Source organism: Macrosteles quadrilineatus, unplaced genomic scaffold, assembly GCF_028750875.1.
Source record: "Macrosteles quadrilineatus isolate MER2022 unplaced genomic scaffold, UCM_ALF_1.0 Scaffold_8__2_contigs__length_117827958, whole genome shotgun sequence".
NCBI classification, from domain to species: domain Eukaryota; kingdom Metazoa; phylum Arthropoda; class Insecta; order Hemiptera; family Cicadellidae; genus Macrosteles; species Macrosteles quadrilineatus.
Genome location: NW_026542601.1, coordinates 30,041,049 through 30,060,755, shown reverse-complemented (window position 1 = coordinate 30,060,755; position 19,707 = coordinate 30,041,049). Strand labels below are relative to the sequence as shown.

Genomic DNA, 19,707 nt, shown 5'->3' with positions numbered 1-19,707 from the left:
TATTGCTTAGTATAAAATGAATATATTTGCCAAGTTTGATCAAAAGATATCTATAAACAAGCAAACTACAAAATTTTACAATATTCTCCATAAGAATAACATGGGAATTTTAAATTTACCGTTTTTTTAGTTTTCTTCTTACAAAAACACTTTGATATACTGAATTGTTTGTTTTTTTAAGCCCTTTAAGAAGGTTTAGATAAAAATTGGGAAACTTTGATTTTGAGGGTCAAAAATGAGACATTTTTACCCCATAAAACCCTGTTCCCATGGTCGATCATGCTGGATCGAACTCATTCAAGTTTATCCCGCCTTACACCTTCGAACCAAATTTCATCAAAATCGGATATATATGTCTAAAAATTTGAACGAATGGTGTTTTTGACCTCTGGGGACATCAAAATGAAAAAGTGAATCGGACCCGGGCCTAAGTCTTACCATGAGACCTACAGTAATAGCTACTTCCCTATAGGGAAATTCGCTAAAAAATAATATAGTGCTGCACCCTGTTGGTAAACCTATTAACTTTTTAATGCTATTGAACATCACGGAATCAAATGGTCTATTGTCGGTACCACGTAAGTTTTCAGTTGGTGGCAGCCAATCACAAGACGAGGCTAGTGCGACGTTGCCACATCACCCATTGACAACACTAATAAAAATATACAAAGCTATATTTTTACATCAGCTGGTATTGTTAGATTTGGCAACACCACACCGTTCTCATTGGTTCATTGAAAACCATATGGTAAATAGGCTCCTCCCTCAACTGCAAACTTATGTGGTCCCGACAATAGTTGAACCAGCTGTTAAGATTCTTTAATTCCATTTGAATATAAGTGCTCATAAGGTTAACATGGGGAACTACAGAGCGACTGGGGCGGAGCCCGAAAGGATTTGTCAGATAATAATATGCCTAAATGTTAATCGGGAATGTGAGCTATCATCATGCCAAATTTCAGCCCAATCCGTCCAGTAGTTTATGCGTTATTGAGCAACACACAAACTCACATACTTTCAGATTTATAATATTAGTAAGATAATAAACCTGCGTACTCAGCCAATTCCCAGCAGGTTTAACCAAAATAAGACCATAACAGCTAATAAAATGTTTAGTTTACATTTTGAAAACAAACTGTTATATTAATTAACTGTTATATTTTCACAATGATCGTGTAGCGTACTTTTCAACTGTACTATTTTACAAAGAAATTAAATTAATTAACTGTTTTATGTCATAACTCAAACTCAACTAACTTTATTTACCTTTTTTAAACAAACAACATCAAATAAAGATGCAGTAGAACCCACCCGGTTAACCGAAATCCGGGTTGACCGAAACAGCTCCATAAAATAATACATGGCTAAAATATTAGTACGTAGTGTAAAATGCTTTAGTAACTTTCAGTTGATAGTTTAAAGTTTACAAGAGGTCCCTATTCGCTTTCCACATCGCATTTTATTTAAATTATTTATTTATTTTAATTTAAGTTCTTAATTTTGTTTGCACGATCTATGTAGTCTTAAACAAATCTTTTAAATGCTTGGCTGCTATTTTAGTAACTAAATTTCTAATACCACATTCTAACAGTCCTAATTGGTTGCTAGTTCTGTTAGCCTAAAAAAATGCTATTATGTATGTCTCTAAATACAATACCTCCCCCCTTCAACGTTACGGCACGTGGTCGGGCTAGCTTCGATGAAACTCGAGCGTATGTCCTCTCCTTAATGTTTACACAATCCTCCTAGACTATAATGATGACTGCTGACTGGAGCTATAGAATACATGGGCTGACTCTTGTCTTTGATGTAGCACTTGCCAAAATGGTCCCACTCCCTTCTCCCCCCTCCCGGTGACGTCACCCGGCGTACAATAGAGCCTGTTGCCATGACGCAGCCAGAGAAAATCTTGGGCTTTTACACGCTACCTCAGAGGAGGCCCTACATAAAGACGAACAAGGAGTGTGCTTGGGATCCCGCGCTTTTCAGGGGCCACGCGCAGCCTTATTTCAGGTATTAAAAGATGAGGCCTGTCATTAGACTTTGCCTTGGCCCCCGTAATCTCTGGCACCACCACTAGGCTTTCCCCTACCTTTTCACAATTATATTTTTAACACTGCTTGCATAATTTTATTCTGCATTAACTAGAGAATCCAAATATCTAAACAGGTTTTAGTCTGAGACAAGTGAATTTGTTTTTTAGCAACAAATGTAGAAGATCTACAATATATTGAATCTTGGAAAAAGCGAGGAAAATTTTTATTTTTGGGTTGGGAACAAATTTTTAGCGAAACAACTATATATATCCAATAAGTTCTTCCACATAATTTAGTTATCATTTTTACACATTTCCAACAGTTTATTAACAATTTATCTCCAAAGACCATGACTGACATTTTTTATATCATGCTACAAACAGCAGTGTGGGCATGAGCGATGGAACGATCGAATAGTTCTGTTGTCACTCGCCACTTCGTGATTAATAATAAACGACCCGTGGTTTATCGAGAATTTTCAGACTAATTATTGAGTTTGCACTATCAATAAAGTTTTTTTTCTTAAAGTTTGTTACTATCCCTAAAAAAATAAAAAAAAACCTAGCGTAGTGCCTTTTTTAAGTAGTCATAGTCATAGTCATATAATCTTTATTCAGGAGTACAACATGTTGCACCAGAATGGCGTTATACAATTAAATTATACGAGAGGTCGTCCAGTGGTCGAAACTCGACCAAAAATATGTAATGTACTCACTTCTCTATTTTCACCCCACACTGTAAATAAAACATGTGATTGGAGTTTCTTCCGTTTGTTTTGATTTTCTGTTTATATTTCGTTGTTATTTCGTCACCAGCATGGCAACGCATAAAATCCATGTTAATTTTTTCAAATTTTTAAACTCATTTTTTGTGTTCATCTTTGAGCCTATTTAAATTTATGAAGGGATTCTGCACACCTACAGGAAAATTGCTTTCTAACGGTATGCGCAGATTTACCCCACGATGCACACAAGCTGAGAAAAAAGGTTTTAAAGAAACATGCTTGCCTATTAATATATAGATTGTTAGAACTAACCATAACTAATATAAAAAGGCTAAACAAAAATACAAAAGCTTATAACTTAAAAATTTACAACACATTCAACCAACAAATTCATCTAGGGAATAAATGGGCTTGGATAACATAAAAGTTTTTAGCTGTTTTTTAAATTTATTTTTGTCTGTTATTTGTAAAATATTATCTGGTAGAAGGTTATAAAATTTAATCCCAGCATATGAAGGTTTATTTTCAAAGAATTTTAAGTTGTGATTTGAAAAACTGATTTTGTGTCTGTGCCTTGGCCCATAGCTGTGGCATGAACCCAAGGTCTCAAATTTTGGTAAATTATTCTTTACAAACAAGATCAAATCAAAGATATATTGGGCAAAAACAGTAAGAATACCAAGTTTTGAAAATTGTTCTTTAACTGAAGTTCTCCAATCTTGAATGTTTACCATGATACGAAGTGATTCTTTTTGAAATAATAATATTTGTTCCAAATTTTCATGAGAGGTTGCTCCATATAAAATTATGCCAAAGGAGATGTGGGAGTGAATAAAAGCAAAGCAAATTATTTTTATTTCCAAAGGACATAATTTAGACATTTTTCTCAGAGCAAAAATCCCTGATGAAATTTTACGGCCAAGATGTTTAATATGAAGGTTCCAATTCTAATTTTTGTCAAGTACAAGTCCTAGGAATTTAAAATTTTGCAGTTCTTCTAGACATTTTCCTTCCATCAAAATTCTGTGTTGAGCTGGTTTATTACTTTGATATGTTGAGAAAGATATGCACTTTGTCTTATTTATATTAACTTAAAGGTTTAAATTGTTTAAGAAAGTATTTACGTGTGGAAATTGGTTATTTGCTATTGACTCTATACTTTTTGATGGGTATTACCCGATACAAGTAAGCTAATGTCATCAGCATATAAACAGACTTTAGCATCATCTAATACATCTGGTAAACCCTTTGTATAAATAACATATGAACAACAGTGGTCCCAGGATTGATCCTTGAGGCACTCCATATTTTAAAATGTCCAATGATGAAGTAAAATTTACCTTATTGTTGTTTGTGACATTAGTTATTTCTACATATTGTTTTCTGTTATTTAAATACGATTTAAACCAATCTAAAGCTCTTCCCTTGATACCCAAACAAAACAGGATATTTACCAGCTTGGAGTGTGACACACTATCAAAAGCCTTGCTGAGGTCCATGAAGACCCCAGTAACATTATTTCTCTTATCCACCGAATCTATTATTGATTCAATGAACTGAACACTAGCACTAATCACAGACTTGCCGGATTGAAATCCATGTTGTTCTTTATCTATCAAGTTGTTGGTTTCCAGAAATTCTGTTAGTTTTATACACATAGCTTTTTCATAGATCTTAGAAAATGATGGTAGTAAAGATATAGGTCTATAGTTTGAAGGTATGGCGGGGTCTCCCTTTTTAAAGACTGGTTTAATCTTAGAAATCTTTAATTTGTCAGGAAAAATACCTGTAATAAAAGAAGAGTTTACAAGATGACATAACGGATATTTTAGATAGTCAATTGCTGTTTTAATAATAGGCATGGGGATCTCATCATAACTACAAGAAAATTTATTTTTAAAAGACAAAACTATTGATTTGATTTCTTCTAATGATAGTGGTTGAGGAAGAAAACTTTTATTTGAGTGGCTCAAAAGGGGTGTTTGGATAGCTTTGTTGGGTATGTTTGGGATGACTTCTGTTTCAACCATGTTGGCATAGTACTGGTTTAGGAGTGCACTTACCAACCTGGGATCACTGACGTCTCTGTTTCTATGCTTTAAAGTAATGTTTTGTTGGCGGATTGAACTGCTGCCTACCTCTTTATTTATAATATTCCATGTTGTCTTGCAAACATTGTCTGCATTGCGTATCTTATCACTGAAAAAGTTAGTTTTAGCTCCAAGAATTTGGGATTTTAATTCAGTTTTTTTTGTTTTTCAAGGCCGATTTAACATTTTTGTCCCTGGTAAGCCGATTTAAATTACTTAGTCTGTCGATTTCCTGTTTACTCTGAACAATGTGTTGGTTCATCCAGCCTGTTTTTTTGGAAGTCTGTCTGCATTTTACCATAGGAAAACACAAGTTAAAATAATACATGAAAACATTGATGAACACATCATACTTATCATTTACAGGAGCGTTATAGACATCATGCCAATTTTCATGAGAAATTAAATGCATAAGTAAATGCATAAGTAGGCCTACACAAGTTTGTAATCCTTATCATTTTTGTTTTCTTTATAAAATTTGTCGATAAAGGTTTCATACGGACAATTGAATTGTGTAAATGTAGGGAAGCGAGCAGCGTGTAAATAAGATAATATGTATTTTTATGGGCCACGCGTAAGCTCGACCACAGCCACCTGGCTCGACCCGTGTAGTCCGCGCGGTGACGTCACAGCTACACGACAGTGGAACCCAGGGCTACGGATATACATACAGTGGAATCACTTTGCTCTTTGCTCATCGACGTCGGTCAACGTCGACGTGAGCCGTCCCCTTTATTCCCGCCCCGGGTCGCGTGTATCCTCATTGGTACATGTCAAGAAGAACTTGAACGAGCTTACAACCAGAGGCGATGTCCACTACCACGCTACACGTGGCTCTACCAAGTTAGATATACCGAGAACACGCCTAACAAGCACACAATGCCGTTTCCCTGCCATGGCATTGAAGCTGTTTAACAAGCTGCCTGAGAACTTGAGAAGCCTTTGAGACCAAGAAGTTTGAGAGAAAAATGAAAGACCAACTTACTCAGTCGGCCTATTTCTCCATCAAGGATTTCCTTGAGGATAATCTAGCGAGTAACTGACTCAAAACCCTACTTCACCCGCGAAGTTTGTGGGTTGACATATTTGTATATAATATATTTTTTTTTGAACATTTGATTTTTGCTATTTGATCTAAAATTTAAGAAAACTGACGCAGTTAATCCAGTAAACCTGGTCAAAAACGAAGAGATGGTATTAAGGTATGTTCTGGACAGGCTCACGGGAGCCATCCGTGACGTCATATTGCTGGTCCGCAGATACATGATGTCATACTTAATTATAAAATTAAGAACAATTATAAAACTAGTTTTTTATGAAATTAAACTGTCATAACCTAACCTAAACAACCAAACTTTCTTATAATGAAAATATCGAATGAAGGTCTACTAATCGAAGTAATAGTTCTGTTCACCAAATAAGATTATAAATGCCTCAAATTCTAACAGAAGATGTACAGTCATCGAATTCTAAGCAAAATCTTCGACAAAAATTTTGTGACACTGGTGGAATTCACTCTGACTACCTACTGAAAATTAGTGGAGTACGCTATCCACTACACCCACGACCACCACGAACACGAACACTGCTGGCTTCACTTCGTATCGTTTGCTGTAATGGTGTTCCCTCAAGAGAAGAGAGTACTTACTTTCCGTGTCCGGAAATCAGACTTCGCTTTCCCAAAAAACAGCTACCGATATGTATTTGTCATTCGCTTGTAAAAGATCATCTAATGTGCAACACTTGTCTAGCAGACTAAGCAAATTTCCATTTGCCTGATTGGATTTACACAAAAATGAACGTCTCCTTAAAAATATGACATTTATTCCATATCCATATTTTTAATATAATTAGTTTAACGAGTACTTAGATTTAGGTTTCCTGCAACAGGGAGGGTAAAACAGTGTTTTTTGTAACATATTAATACTTATAAGTAGTATGTAATTAATGCATTTTCCAAATCTGCTCAAATACGCTCATAAACAAGCAAACTACAACAGTTTACAATTTTCTCCATAAGAATAACAGGGGAATTTTAAATTTACAATATTCTTCGTAGCCATTAGGTGCATAATTGCTTCAATATACTTAACTATTTGTGTTTTTTTTAAGCCCTACATAATGGTTTGGAAAGAAATTGCTAAATTTGATGTTTTTGGGTAAAAATGTCCCACTACTCGCGTTGAACCTACGTCATGGAGCGTCCCGTGCGCCTTGCGGGAACTCGACCCCTTGTCCTTTTCACTGTGTGTACCATCGCGTAGATGTGAGGTACTTTCCTGACTCGAGTGACTCGACTCGCCAACTGCCGTGAACTCGAGTTACGAGTCGAGTCAGACTCAACTCGAGACGTTCCGAGTTCGTGTGAGTTCGGGATTCTCCGTACGAGTTCGTTTTGCGAGTCGGCCGACTCGGTACCGGCCAATAGCGTGTCAGCTTTACGAGTCGACTTGACTCGACTCGAGATGTTCCGAGTTCGTGTGAGTTCGGCATTCTCCGTACGAGTTCGTTAGTTTTGCGAGTCGGCCGACTCGGTACCGGCCAATAGCATGTCAGCTTTACGAGTCGACTCGACTCGACTCGAGACGTTCCGAGTACGTGTGAGTTCGGCATTCTCCGTACGAGTTCGTTAGTTTTGCGAGTCGGCCGACTCGGTACCGGCCAATAGCGTTGAATCTATGCGAGTTGACTCGTAAAGCTGTGACGCTATTGGCCGAAAGCGAGTGCGAGTAAACTCGAGTCAACTCGTTACGTCCCGAGTTCGTTAAGGTTCGGCTTTCTCCGTATGAGTTCGGTTTCTTGACTCGGCTTTTGCGAGTCGGACAGTGGTCGGACTCGTAACGTTACGAGTTCGTGTAGCTTCGGCAATCTCCGTACGAGTTCGTAAAAGAACTCGAGTTGGAATTGAGTTGACTCGACTCGGGTCTTGACTCGAGTCAACTCGACTCGCCAACTCAACTCGTCACATCACTACCGACCGGCGTAACCACTGTGCTTGTGCTATTAAGGGCCAAGGGGGTAACCTCCAAACCTCCTCTCCTGGAGCTCCTCTTACCTAACCTATAAATGAAATCGTGTATTCGTATGTTCATGTTGTCCGTTGTCTTTTGTCTTACTCAGTGTAGTTCTTTCTTTTCCTTGTATAGGCCTGGCCTTGGCCACAGATAATATAACATAACCCCAACTACTTGGCCTATGCCCAGCACAACAATGGCAACAGTTCATCATGTTCCCAACTTTATTCAGTTTTTATTTTCATCAAAACCCAAATTTGACTGTTATTTTGCAGTTAGGATAGAAGGCCAGAAAAACCCTGTAAGTGTAATTTTTCCATCAATTCTTTTGATTTTTCTCAGATATAAGTCCTAACTTGCATACTGAGGCATGCCCTGTGGTTGCAATACTCCCTGGTGTGGATTAGCGAGTGAGGATGAGTGAGTACTAGGACTATCCGCAGTACTATCCTAGATAGGCCTATCCGCAGTACTATCCTAGATAGGCCTAATTGGAATTGGACCAACTCAGCCTATATAGGCCTACCTAAGGCAAAAATGTGGTTCGGATTCCACCACAGTTTCTTACTGGGCTAAGCTAATGTCGATTGAAACTATCGATTCGATAAGTAGCCTAAACATTCATGCGTTTTTTTCACCATCAGCAAGTTTGGTTGGTTAGGTTAGGTTATGATAGATAGGTTATTTTACAATAGATATATTTAATAATAGGCTACTGATTATTAATAAACATTTTCAATTCGATAGTTTCAATCAATAAGTAGTTAGCATAGCCCAGTTAAGAAACTGTACCCGAAACTGGTAAGTCCCTTTAGTTGTCATTAGCTGTATGGGCTATTATTTAACAGCTGTGTCTAAGGAATATATTGGCCTTAGTCACTAACAAGCCTACAAGATTGCGCCACTCACATCCCACACTTAGGGTTGTTGCGATATCAGCAATCTATCGATATTAGATATCAATAACGATTCCAGCCTCTAATATTGATATCACGATAATATCGGATACAAATATCGATAAGTTATCTTCAATATTGAATATCGATATTACTTTGGAGGAATCTACTTTTTAATGACTTGCTTGAGCTTGTTTAGGATTTTTGATTTTTTTAGGCGTTCTGTCAGGAAATCTTTTTTGGCATATAGGCTATTTTACATTCATTTTACTAGGCCTACTACCAGTTGATTGTTATTACTTTTTATTTATAAGGACTAACGAGGAAGTGAAATTTGAAATTAATAATAAAAATCTAAGTGATGAACATAGTTTTGGAGCTTTAAACACAGTGCATTTCAGAACCAGCCTAATTTTTTGGAGTTACAATGAAAACAATAATTACCCCATTTGCAACAATTTAAACAAGGTTAGCACTGGTGGACTTTAGTTTAGGCTATAACTTAATCATCGGCGCTTGAGCTCTGACAACTAACAAGTGACAGCTGACAGCGCAACCAACACTCCAGCAATAAAAATCAGTACTAACTTAGTTCCTTCTACCATTCCATTTTTTTTCATTTTGTTTTGTCATAAGAGCAAGAAGCTCCCTGACTGCAAACCCGGTACCTATAATTAAACATACCGGGCCCCATGATGTAGGCCGAAGCGTACGCACTGACCTTTGGCACACCATGGGTGGATGACTTTAGGTCATCAGGCTCACCGGCTGCCGAAGCAACCCTTCGGAGAGAGGGTTGCCCCTCAATCCTAACCAGGGATACCAGCTACTTGTTTAAGCGTCACTCCACTTGGGTTCCCCCAGGTACAAAACCCAGGAGGACCATAGTGGAATGCCCTGGCGCATTTAGTGCAAGCAACACTCGGGACCTATCCAATCCCTGACGGGCGGAACCCGCCATCAAAGCCAGGAAGAAGGGGACCACCAGCAAGCTGATGGGAGAACCCCAACCACCTATTTACACCACTACCCGATCGAGGCCTTACCCAGTTGCTGGGAAACCAGAGGTGACCAAGGCGATAGATCCCTGAACACCCCTAGCGGACTTGAACCCAGCACCCGATCTACTTCGTTTGCCCGTCAAGCCCAACATCACTGCCAGGCCATCAAGGTTTCCCAAAAGGAGGCAGGAATAGAAGTGGGTCCCACCCGGATGAACCTATCCACCATAGGTGGCGACACCCTTAGCTCAATTAAAGTTCCAGGGAGAACTCCCCAATCTAGATAACCATACCTTCCGGTCTCAGAGACAGGGATTGGCTGATGGAGTGCACCCAGCCGTTGCCCTTACACTGCGGAAAGTTACGCTCCCCTAGAGTGTCCCTGTGAGTTAACGGGTACTTGCCCAATTTCACCTCCAGGAAAGGCTACTTCCAAAGTCGAGGATTTGCCACACAGAATGTTGGTCGCACAAAGCAAGCAGGCCGAAGCCCAAAGAACCATAGTCACAGGTAGATGGGAGATTGATGGCGCACTTCCACCTCTCCGAGAGCTAAAACCCCACCAACCTGGATGGAGGAATGTCACTGGAGGCTCCCCCTAAGGGGCTGGCGCTTACCAGACGTCCATGACTATGGCCTACTTGAAAAGCCAATACCAACACCGAGCAGTTACCTCCCCTTTGGGGGCTAGGTTTTTCACCTCCCAGGACGAGGCTACTTCCAGAGCCGAGGATATGCCTCGCAAAATGTCAGTCGTACACAACAAGCAGGACGAGGACGAAGAACTCAAGTCACAACCACAGTTACAGGTAGGTGAGGAGAGGCGGCGAAAGCGGCATCACTGAGAGCTAAACACCCCACCACCTTGAATGGAGGGAATGTCACTGGAGGCTCCCCCTAAGGGGCTGGCGCTTACCATTCGTCCATAACTGTGACCTGCCTGTTCAGACACCGGGAAATTTCCTCCCCTCTGGAAGAGCTGGGGGGGGGGGGGTTGGGGGGGGGGTGGGAGCGTGGTCGCTAGGCCACATACCCACGCCCCCTTGCACGCCCCCTTGGCGGGCGTGGGCCCCTTGCGGGAAGTTCCTTCTACCACAAAAAATATAAGTAACTAGCTATTCGCATATTAGTGAGGATTTTATCTTGTATATAACTTAACTCGATAAGAAGGTATGCACGGCCATCTTTAACTACAGGCCGCGGCCTGGTAGAATTGGCAACGTTGCGTTTGTGATGATTCAGGCGGTGGATGACTTAGGATATCTGAATACCTACCGCTCACCCCATTGCGAGTCTGCTCGTGGCGTGCCTCAGGGGCCAGTCCTCGGTCCGGTGTTGTTCCTTGTCTTTGTGAATGATCTTTCATCAATTGTAAATTCTGGAAACATTTGTCTGTTTGCTGATGATACGTCGCTCTCGGTTTCTGATCAAAATTTCGACGAACTCGAAATAAAGGCCTTTTTGCAAGCGAGCTTCATGATGCAGGGGTTCGAGGACAACTCATTGAGTCTAAATGCCAGAAAAACTGAATTTGTAAATTTTTCTATAAGTTAAGCAGGGAAAAACAAAAACAATTTCCTTTTGAATGATGTTGAGCTCAAGGCAACTGATCAGGTTCTTGGGATTCAAGCTTGGGATTGGTGCTCGATAGAAACCTGTGCTTTCATTATCTTGACACTGTGTGTAGAAGGATTGCTTCGGGATCTTTCTTCTCTGCCAACTTTCTAAGTTTGCAAAATGTGATGTAGTGATGTTCTAATTTCAGCATATTATGGAGTGATTTTCCCACACCTGTTATACGCAGTGGCGGTGTGAGTGTGGGAAAACGTCTTTCCTTTTCCGACTCCAGAAGAGGGCAGTTAGTCTTTGGTTTGAAAAGAAGAGCATCTTGCAGGCAATACTTTATTTAATCACACATTTTAACATTTCCCTCAATATACATTTTGGAAACTTTGATTCTCATTTAATAAAAAACTTACACCAATACCAATCTTCACTTACACATTCCTATTCACTACGTAACAGTTCTCATCTTAAATTGCCACCTCATTCAACTACATTTTTCATGAGACACTTTCATTACAATGGCATTAAACTTTTTAACCTCCTCCCTCCCTCCCTTCAGCTGGAGTCGGACTTGAACAGCTTTAAAAAGCAAATCAAAAAGTAAATACTCTTAAGCCGCGGTCACACTAGGCTGTTTAACAGCCGCTACTAACTAGCTGCTGGCAATATCGCCAGCAGCCAGCTGGATCTGAAGGGTTCACATTTAAAACCTACTAGCCGCTAGTACAGTTGTTGCTGGTGACTTGAAAGCTGTGATGTAGTGTGTTCACCATGTCATCTGTTGGTGTGAGTCGTGACGTTTTGAGACGTCATCTGCTCCCGCACCACTCTTCATCGACTTTTTCATTTTATATACTTCATTGCGATACGTATCACCTAAACTTTTAATTTTTTTTTCAATGGGGCCAATTCAGCTTGTAGTCCTTGTTCTTCGAGTTTTTCGATTAACTTTTTGTAAGCCGAGTCCTTTGCATTTCTGTTATTATAGTCTGCAGTCGACGCGTCCCACAGACATGGATAATTTCAAAATGTATCTAGAAAGGTAATTATGTCTCTACCTGACCACTTGTTACTGTCAACCATGTTCACTAATCTCAAAAATACAAAGAAAATACAGTAGAACCCAACCAACACTGCAAAACAAACTGGATGCATATTAATTCACCAGCCGCTTGTTAGCTACTAGGGGTTCACATTGGCTGTCTGGCGCCAGCGAGGAGATCACGTGACTGCTAGCGGATGGTAGGCAGCGCTCAAAAGTTAAACATGTTCAACTTCTGATTGTGGCTGGTAAACACCAGCCCGCTGGCATTTACCAGCCGCTAGTGCTGGGTCAGACTAGGCTGCTTGCTGGCAATATTCAGAAATATTAACAGCGGCTGTTTAGTAGCGGCTGCTAAACAGCCTAGTGTGACCGCGGCTTTAGCCAAGAGTTTTCGAGATTGTGTCGCTGATGGGCTTAGTTAGTTAGTTTCTTTTGTTGAAAGAAGTAATTTGTATAGTTTTATTGAAGCAACATTGTCTATTAAGTTTATTTTAATTTTAGTTCTACGCTATTAATTGACATGACCAATGCAAATTTTGTATTTGTTATTTTGGTTCAATGAGTTATGAGTTAAGTGGTGTGTACTATGGCCACTGGCATAGTACTTGAATTGTTTAGCTTTTTTGTTTTTACTCCACAATCTGACTTGGGTTTTGCTCCACTTCCCAACAGGAAGCTGTTCACGATTTTGCCGTGACCGCCGACGCTGTTCAATTCTATTCATTGTTCTTGATTTTACAGTGACGTTGGAATACGTTCATTATTACCTGTGACTACTTAAGTTGTTCTTGATCTAGCTGTAACCGCGGAAGATGTTTTTAAATTGTACTGTGACCTCAGAAAGTTGATTCCGCCGTGACCACGGATGATGATCTAAATTTCACCCTGATCGCAGACTAAAACATGGTTTTCCAGTGCATTTTTTAAATTCCTGCATAGTTCTCGATTCAACAAATTTACGCAAACTTCCCGGAATTCTCAGTCTGTATGGTCACCCTGGTTCTCATAGGGGGGGGGGGGGGGGGGGGCTCAAGCCCCCTCTTGCCGATATGGATGGACACCCATGATTATGTTCTTCTCTTTTTGATATTATTTTTTATCCAAGCTGTAATTTAGAAGTCCTTAAACTAGGGTTCAAAAGGCTGCCATTCTTTGGCCGTTTTGGTTGTTTTAGTCCTCTGGTATTAAAGGGTAATAGATCTGTTTGTGTACTTTTTCTGTGAATTCCTAGGCTAACTTATCTGTACTTTTGAGCTTTTTCTACTTATTGTTGTGTCTAGGAAATGTATTTTTTTCTGTTTCAATTTTGAACTTGATATTGTTATGTAACCTGTTAAACTTAGTTTTTTCAGGATTGGGTGTGTTCGCCTAATGAATGTTGAACACTAACCTGTAGCACAGGGCTGCCACCCGTCCCGATTCTGCCGGGACAGTCCCGATTTTGGTACCTTATGCCCGTATTTAAGCCTATGTTAATCCAGGAGGGAGGGGGCAATGTACCGATTTTTTCCTGACCTAAGGTGGCAACCCTGCCGTAGCAAGAGGCAGTTGACGATACATAGCTCAGTTGGTGATAGTCTCGGGTGTTACTTGTTTTGGGTATTTATCCTTAACATACCTATATTAATATAGGTAATAATACATGTAATAAGTTAATAGATCCTGTTCAGAAACACACTAGGCCTATGTAAACCAGTGTTATGCTTGTACTGTCAAAAATACCAAACTACAACTCTTATTTACTAATTAATTGCACATTACCAATGTCAAATTTACCTTTTTTAAGGAAAGGATTGGAGCTGTCAAGTTGATGTTGATGGCTCACAGCGAAGTTTTCAGACTAGAATTAGAGGACAGTGAATTGGCTGAGAAGAAAGATGTTCCTATCAAAGACATTCATCCTGACACCTTCAAAGAAATGTTGAGGTGAGTTTCTTGAACTTATTTGAAAGAACATATTCCATGTCCATCCATCCACATCACCAGGGGTCTTAGGGAGGAGGGGGTGTCAAGGAGGCTGCGACCCCTCCAAAATCCTTTTTTTACAGATGAACGTTCCACCAAATTCATCAGAGTCTATAGGCTACACTATTGACAAACGGGAGGAATGAATACAAACTCTAACCTTAAACTTGGTTTATTCAGCATTGCCTCCAGGATTGAAGACAATATAAAATAAGTTACATACCTTTATGTCGTCAATCCAAGGTTAGTCTTTTTAGCGACTAGTTTCGAAACTGACGTTTCATTTTCAAGCAGAAATAACTTTTATGAGCACAAATAACTTGGATAAAAAATGAAATTAAATTCCTTTACAAAAAGAAAGACTATTTAGCACTACTTTTGAGATCTTTGACTACATAGTCAATGGTTTTATGATCTGCTAATATTAAAAGTAAGTTACACACAATTTCAACTTATTTCAGATATGTTTATGGTTATGATACTACTGCTACAATGGGTTTTGATGAGGCTGATGATTTACTGTATGTTGCGGAGAAGTATTTGATGAAACCTTTGAAAGACAGCCTGGCTGCTAGACTGATGACTCTTTTGAACAAAGACAACATTTGTTCCTTGATGAATAACCCTGCGTGTTATACTCATCTGGAGTTGGACTCTGCCATTACCAAGGTTAGTTTGAGTGTTTTACTAGACTGATGACTCTAATTGAACTCAGACAACATCTGTTCCCTAAAGAATAGCCCTATCTTTTACACTCATCTAGAGTTGGTCTCTGCCATTACCAAGGTTAGTTTGAGTGTTACAAGCAGCCCTCCTCAAACCAACAAACCCCGCTGCCAACAGTACCTACGTAGAAATTAAAAATTAGATGCTGTGAAGTATGCCTGAAGCAGCTGAACGCATATATTGTCTTGGTTGCAACAGAGCTTTTTGTTCATTTTAGCAAATTTCCCATATAGGGAATAAGCTATACCGTAGTACTCATGGTAAGACCTGGACCTGTTACCAATTAACTCTTTCGTTTTACGGTCCCTAGAGGCCAAAATCACCATCCGTCCAAATTCATATATATATATATATATACTAGCTGACCCGGCGAACTTCGTATCGCCTAAGTTATAGGTTTCCCCTAAGACAGACCGATGGAAAGAAAGTACCGTTACGTTTAATTTTCAAGATGATCTCGTTTGCATCGCTCAATCACGTCCTGGTTGAAGTTCGTTCGCTACGCTCACTCACCTTTGGGTTGGAGCTCGTTCGCTACGCTCACTCACCTTTAGGTTGGAGCTCGTTCGCTGCGCTCACTTGCCTTCAGGTTAGCTCGTTCGCTACGCTAACTCGCCTCCAGGTTGAAGTTCGTTCGCTACGCTCACTCACCTTTTGGTTGCAAATTAGCTGTTGTCATAAATGTAAAAGAAATAATAGTGCTGCACCCTGTTGGTAATCCTTGTAACTTTAATGCTATTGAACATCATAGAACAGAACCAACTTGTTTAATTGAAACAGCTGTTAAGATTCATTAATTCCATTTCTCATAAGGTTAACATGGGAAACTCCAGAGCCACTGGGGCGGAGCCCTTTTAAGAATTTTGAAACGGGAAATAGTTTACGTCTGATTCGCATACCTACAGAATTTACACACCAAATTTCATAACGATCGGTGAAGTCGTTCCGGAGGAGTTTGCAGACAAACACTGTGACACGAGAATTTTATATATTAGATATATATATATATATACTAGCTGTGTACCCGTTCTACGCACGGGGATCTTATAATATTCAGTTGAAACCTTCTTATATAAAGAACAGCAGTTGGTTTGCATATTTTAAGATATGCTGGCCAAACTATTATACATAGCTTCATTTTATGTTGTTTTTTGTTGTTCCGGATCGGTATGACAATCAATAAAAGGTTAAATTACCTCTGTGTCTGCCGGTCGATCCTATAACGGTAGGCTTACTTTTATTTTTACTATCTGATCTCGTTTGCATGGCTCAATCACGTCCTGGTTGAAGTTCGTTCGCTACGCTCACTCACCTGTATGTTGGAGCTCGTTCGCTGCGCTCACTTTCCTTCAGGTTAGCTCGTTCGCTACGCTCACTTGCCTTCAGGTTAGCTCGTTCGCTACGCTCACTCGCCTCCAGGTTGCAAATTAGCTGTTGTCATAAATGTAAAAGAAATAATAGTGCTAGTGCTGCACCCTGTTGGTAATCCTTGTAACTTTAATGCTATTGAACATCACAGAACAGAACCAACTTGTTTAATTGAAACAGCTGTTAAGATTCAATAATTTCATTTCTCATAAGGTTAACATGGGCTTCCAGAAATTCCACGTCAAAAATCGACAAAAACTTGATTTTCAAGGGTTTACTGTTAAATATCTAACTGTCTCATATTCGATGAAATACGTCTAAAACCATCTCATATATGTATAGTATTTGGAAAATAAGTTTCAGGCGGGACAGTGCTATAGTTATTGAGGAGTAGTTGTAATAAAGTGCGTATTTTAGCGTTACCAAGAGAATGACAGATAGACAGACAGACAGACAGACAGACAGACAGACAGAAATTGAGATAAGGTTTGATTCGGTTTCTCTGACCTATGAAATGTAAAAATAACCAAAAAGTTCATTATTCTAAGCAATGTACAGACAAAACTCTAATTTTATTTATATAGATATCCTACTAATAATATAAATGAGAAAGTTTGGATGTATGTTTGTGACAAGTAAACGCGAAAAATACTGGTCGGATCGGGCTGACATTTGGTGTGATGATAACTCACATTCCAGATTAAAATATATACGCATTCTTTTCTCAAAAGTTCTTTCGGGCTCTGCCCCAGTGGCTCTGGAGTTTCCCATGTTAACCTTATGAGTAATCATATTTAAAAGGAATAAAAAAATTTTGTCAGCTGTTTCAACTGCACAATTTGGTTCTATGATAATAAATAGCGTAAAAAAATTATAAGGTTTACCAACAGGGTGCAGCACTATTAAACTTTTTTTAAAATTTGAACCAACTAGCAACAAAAAGCTGTGATATACAATGAAAACATTACTTTATCTATTGTTTAGTTGCAGTGGTAGAACATTATGGCTATAGTAGATGTGCTATGCTATACTATAGCTTACCGTAAATTAAAAGAACCAAATTTTCTTGAACCATGTCCTCTCCCATTGCAAACGCAAAGCCAAGTAATTATACTTATACTTATGCCAAGCATTTTATACTTATACGCCAACGCCGTACAAAGAACGGGTACTGTGCTAGTATATATATATATGTGTCTGTTAACCCATTAACTTGAGCAAAAATTATCCGATTTTTATGAAATTTGGTATAAACGTGTAAACCTACATTTATTTGAACGAGTTCGCGAACCAGCATGATCGGACTATGGGAAAGACGGTTTATGGGGTAAAAATTGGTTTTACCATTTTTTACCCAAAAATAAAATAAAATTTTTCAATTTCTTTTCAAACTATTTTGTAGAGCTTAAGAAAACAAATAATTTATTATATTGAAGCGTTATTATGATCCTAATGGTTACGTTTACGTAGAAATTTCCAAAAAATTGTAAATTTAAAATTCCCATGTTACAATAAGGAAACTGTTATAGCTTGCTTGTTTATGAACGTATTTTAATTAAATTTGGAAAATGGATTTATTTCTTACTAAACTATTCACATTCTAAAAAAAACAAAAAAAAACACACTTTTAAACCTCCCTGTTGCAGCAAACCTTAGTCCTCGTTAAATTAATTATATTTAAATAAGCAATGAATGTGATATTTTAAAGGAGACATTCCAATCAGGGAAATGGAAATATGCTTAGTCTACAGGTTTGCTCAGCGGGGGTATTCAGGTTACGGCACGATCTCCTAGATGTTGAGTCCTTGAAGTTTCCCCACATTGAATTACCACTACAAGCGTATTTGAAGAAGTAAGAGATACAGGAACACACACACAATAAAACCAAACATCACTGCAAAGTCTGAAACTGCTGTAATGCAGGAGCAATATTTCCTTCAGCCTTCTGATGCAGACCAGGTCTACTAACCCTGGCATATAAGTAGCCTATTTTTGTCATAGCCATGAAATTAAAATAACTAAACGAATTATTTAATTTTTAGCAACTGCTAAAATTATAAGCAACAATGGGAAAATTATCTGGGAATTTGTCCCTATGCAACACTAATTTGTATGACTTAGCAATTTTATATTACAGAAAATTCTTTACAACCGAAATACTATTCTATCTCATAGTTTGCAGATCTACCGATAGTCCCTGTAAAATAGAGCTGCTTTGTCCGATGGATTAAATAAATATAGGCCTAAATATATTCTCACCTATGATAGGTAAAGTAACAACTTTTTGTAACTTATCTTAGATGATAAAAAAATTTAAATATTGTTTATACATTTTTTGTGAACTAATGCACAGTTTGTTCTTTGATAGATTTTGAGGTTTGAGACGGATCAAGTGTTAGCAAGCCCAGATTTTTTGTCCATGAATTCTGACGGGTTTCTCAAGATTTTGGAACAGGATGAACTTGCAGTTCCCGAAATAGAATTGTGGAGAGCAGCGATTAAATGGGGAAAACACAGAGGTAAGATTTTGATCTTTACTTTAAATGCACACCTAAGCCGAGTCTGAGTACACAACCAAATAATGAATTATCTGAAGGACTTGACCTTGTTTGGAATACTCAATTGTTTAGATTAGCCGTATGTGCATTCAAATTACATCACACAATTAGAACAAATGTATCATTATGACTGTACAGTAATGATGCGTTTTTTATTTATAGTAGACTCCCGATTATCCGAGGTAATTAGGACCGGGACTACTTCGGATAACTGGAAAACTCGGATAATACGGAGGTTAAGTACAGTTATAGTAAAAAAGACGTATAACACAGTGAAAGTTTACAAAACTGGTATATTAAAAGAAAGAACATATAATAGACACAATTTAATAGCTGTAAGCAAGTATGAACACAGATTATTTCTTTAAAAAGACTTCGATCGTCTTCTGAGCTAACCTCACATTAAATTTGGTTTCAAGAGAAACTGCAACTCTTTTCCGTTTCCCACACACAGCAACAATAAAAATCAACAACAAATGATGAATATTCGGTAACAGTAAAAGTCAACAATAACGATAAAAAATCAATTAAAATGGCATAAATAAACACAACCGCGATTAGCACGAGAACAATTAACATCAACCACGTTCAGCGCGAGTTCAGAGCTACTAAACTGGGACTCAGGACTCAGAGGGACTAAAAGTGTCAGGTCCAGGTGGATAAGGAAATACGCAGGTTTCCAGTGCACCGATAATTCATAGAATACTCGACCTAGCAA

At 38.7% G+C, this 19,707-nt stretch overlaps 1 protein-coding gene across 2 annotated transcripts in view; it reads left to right on the top strand.

Moving 5' to 3' along the window:
* Nucleotides 1-7,837: 7,837 nt before the first annotated feature.
* Nucleotides 7,838-19,707, top strand: part of LOC129000150 (BTB/POZ domain-containing protein 9-like) — a 33,643-nt gene continuing 21,773 nt past the window's right edge. For both annotated transcript variants that reach the window (XM_054427082.1, XM_054427083.1), the window contains exons 1-4: nucleotides 7,838-8,165; nucleotides 14,159-14,298; nucleotides 14,799-15,006; nucleotides 18,800-18,950. In XM_054427082.1, coding sequence (XP_054283057.1) covers nucleotides 8,046-8,165; nucleotides 14,159-14,298; nucleotides 14,799-15,006; nucleotides 18,800-18,950 — 619 coding nt within the window. In that variant the 5' untranslated portion in view covers nucleotides 7,838-8,045. The remainder of the gene's footprint in view (nucleotides 8,166-14,158; nucleotides 14,299-14,798; nucleotides 15,007-18,799; nucleotides 18,951-19,707) is intronic.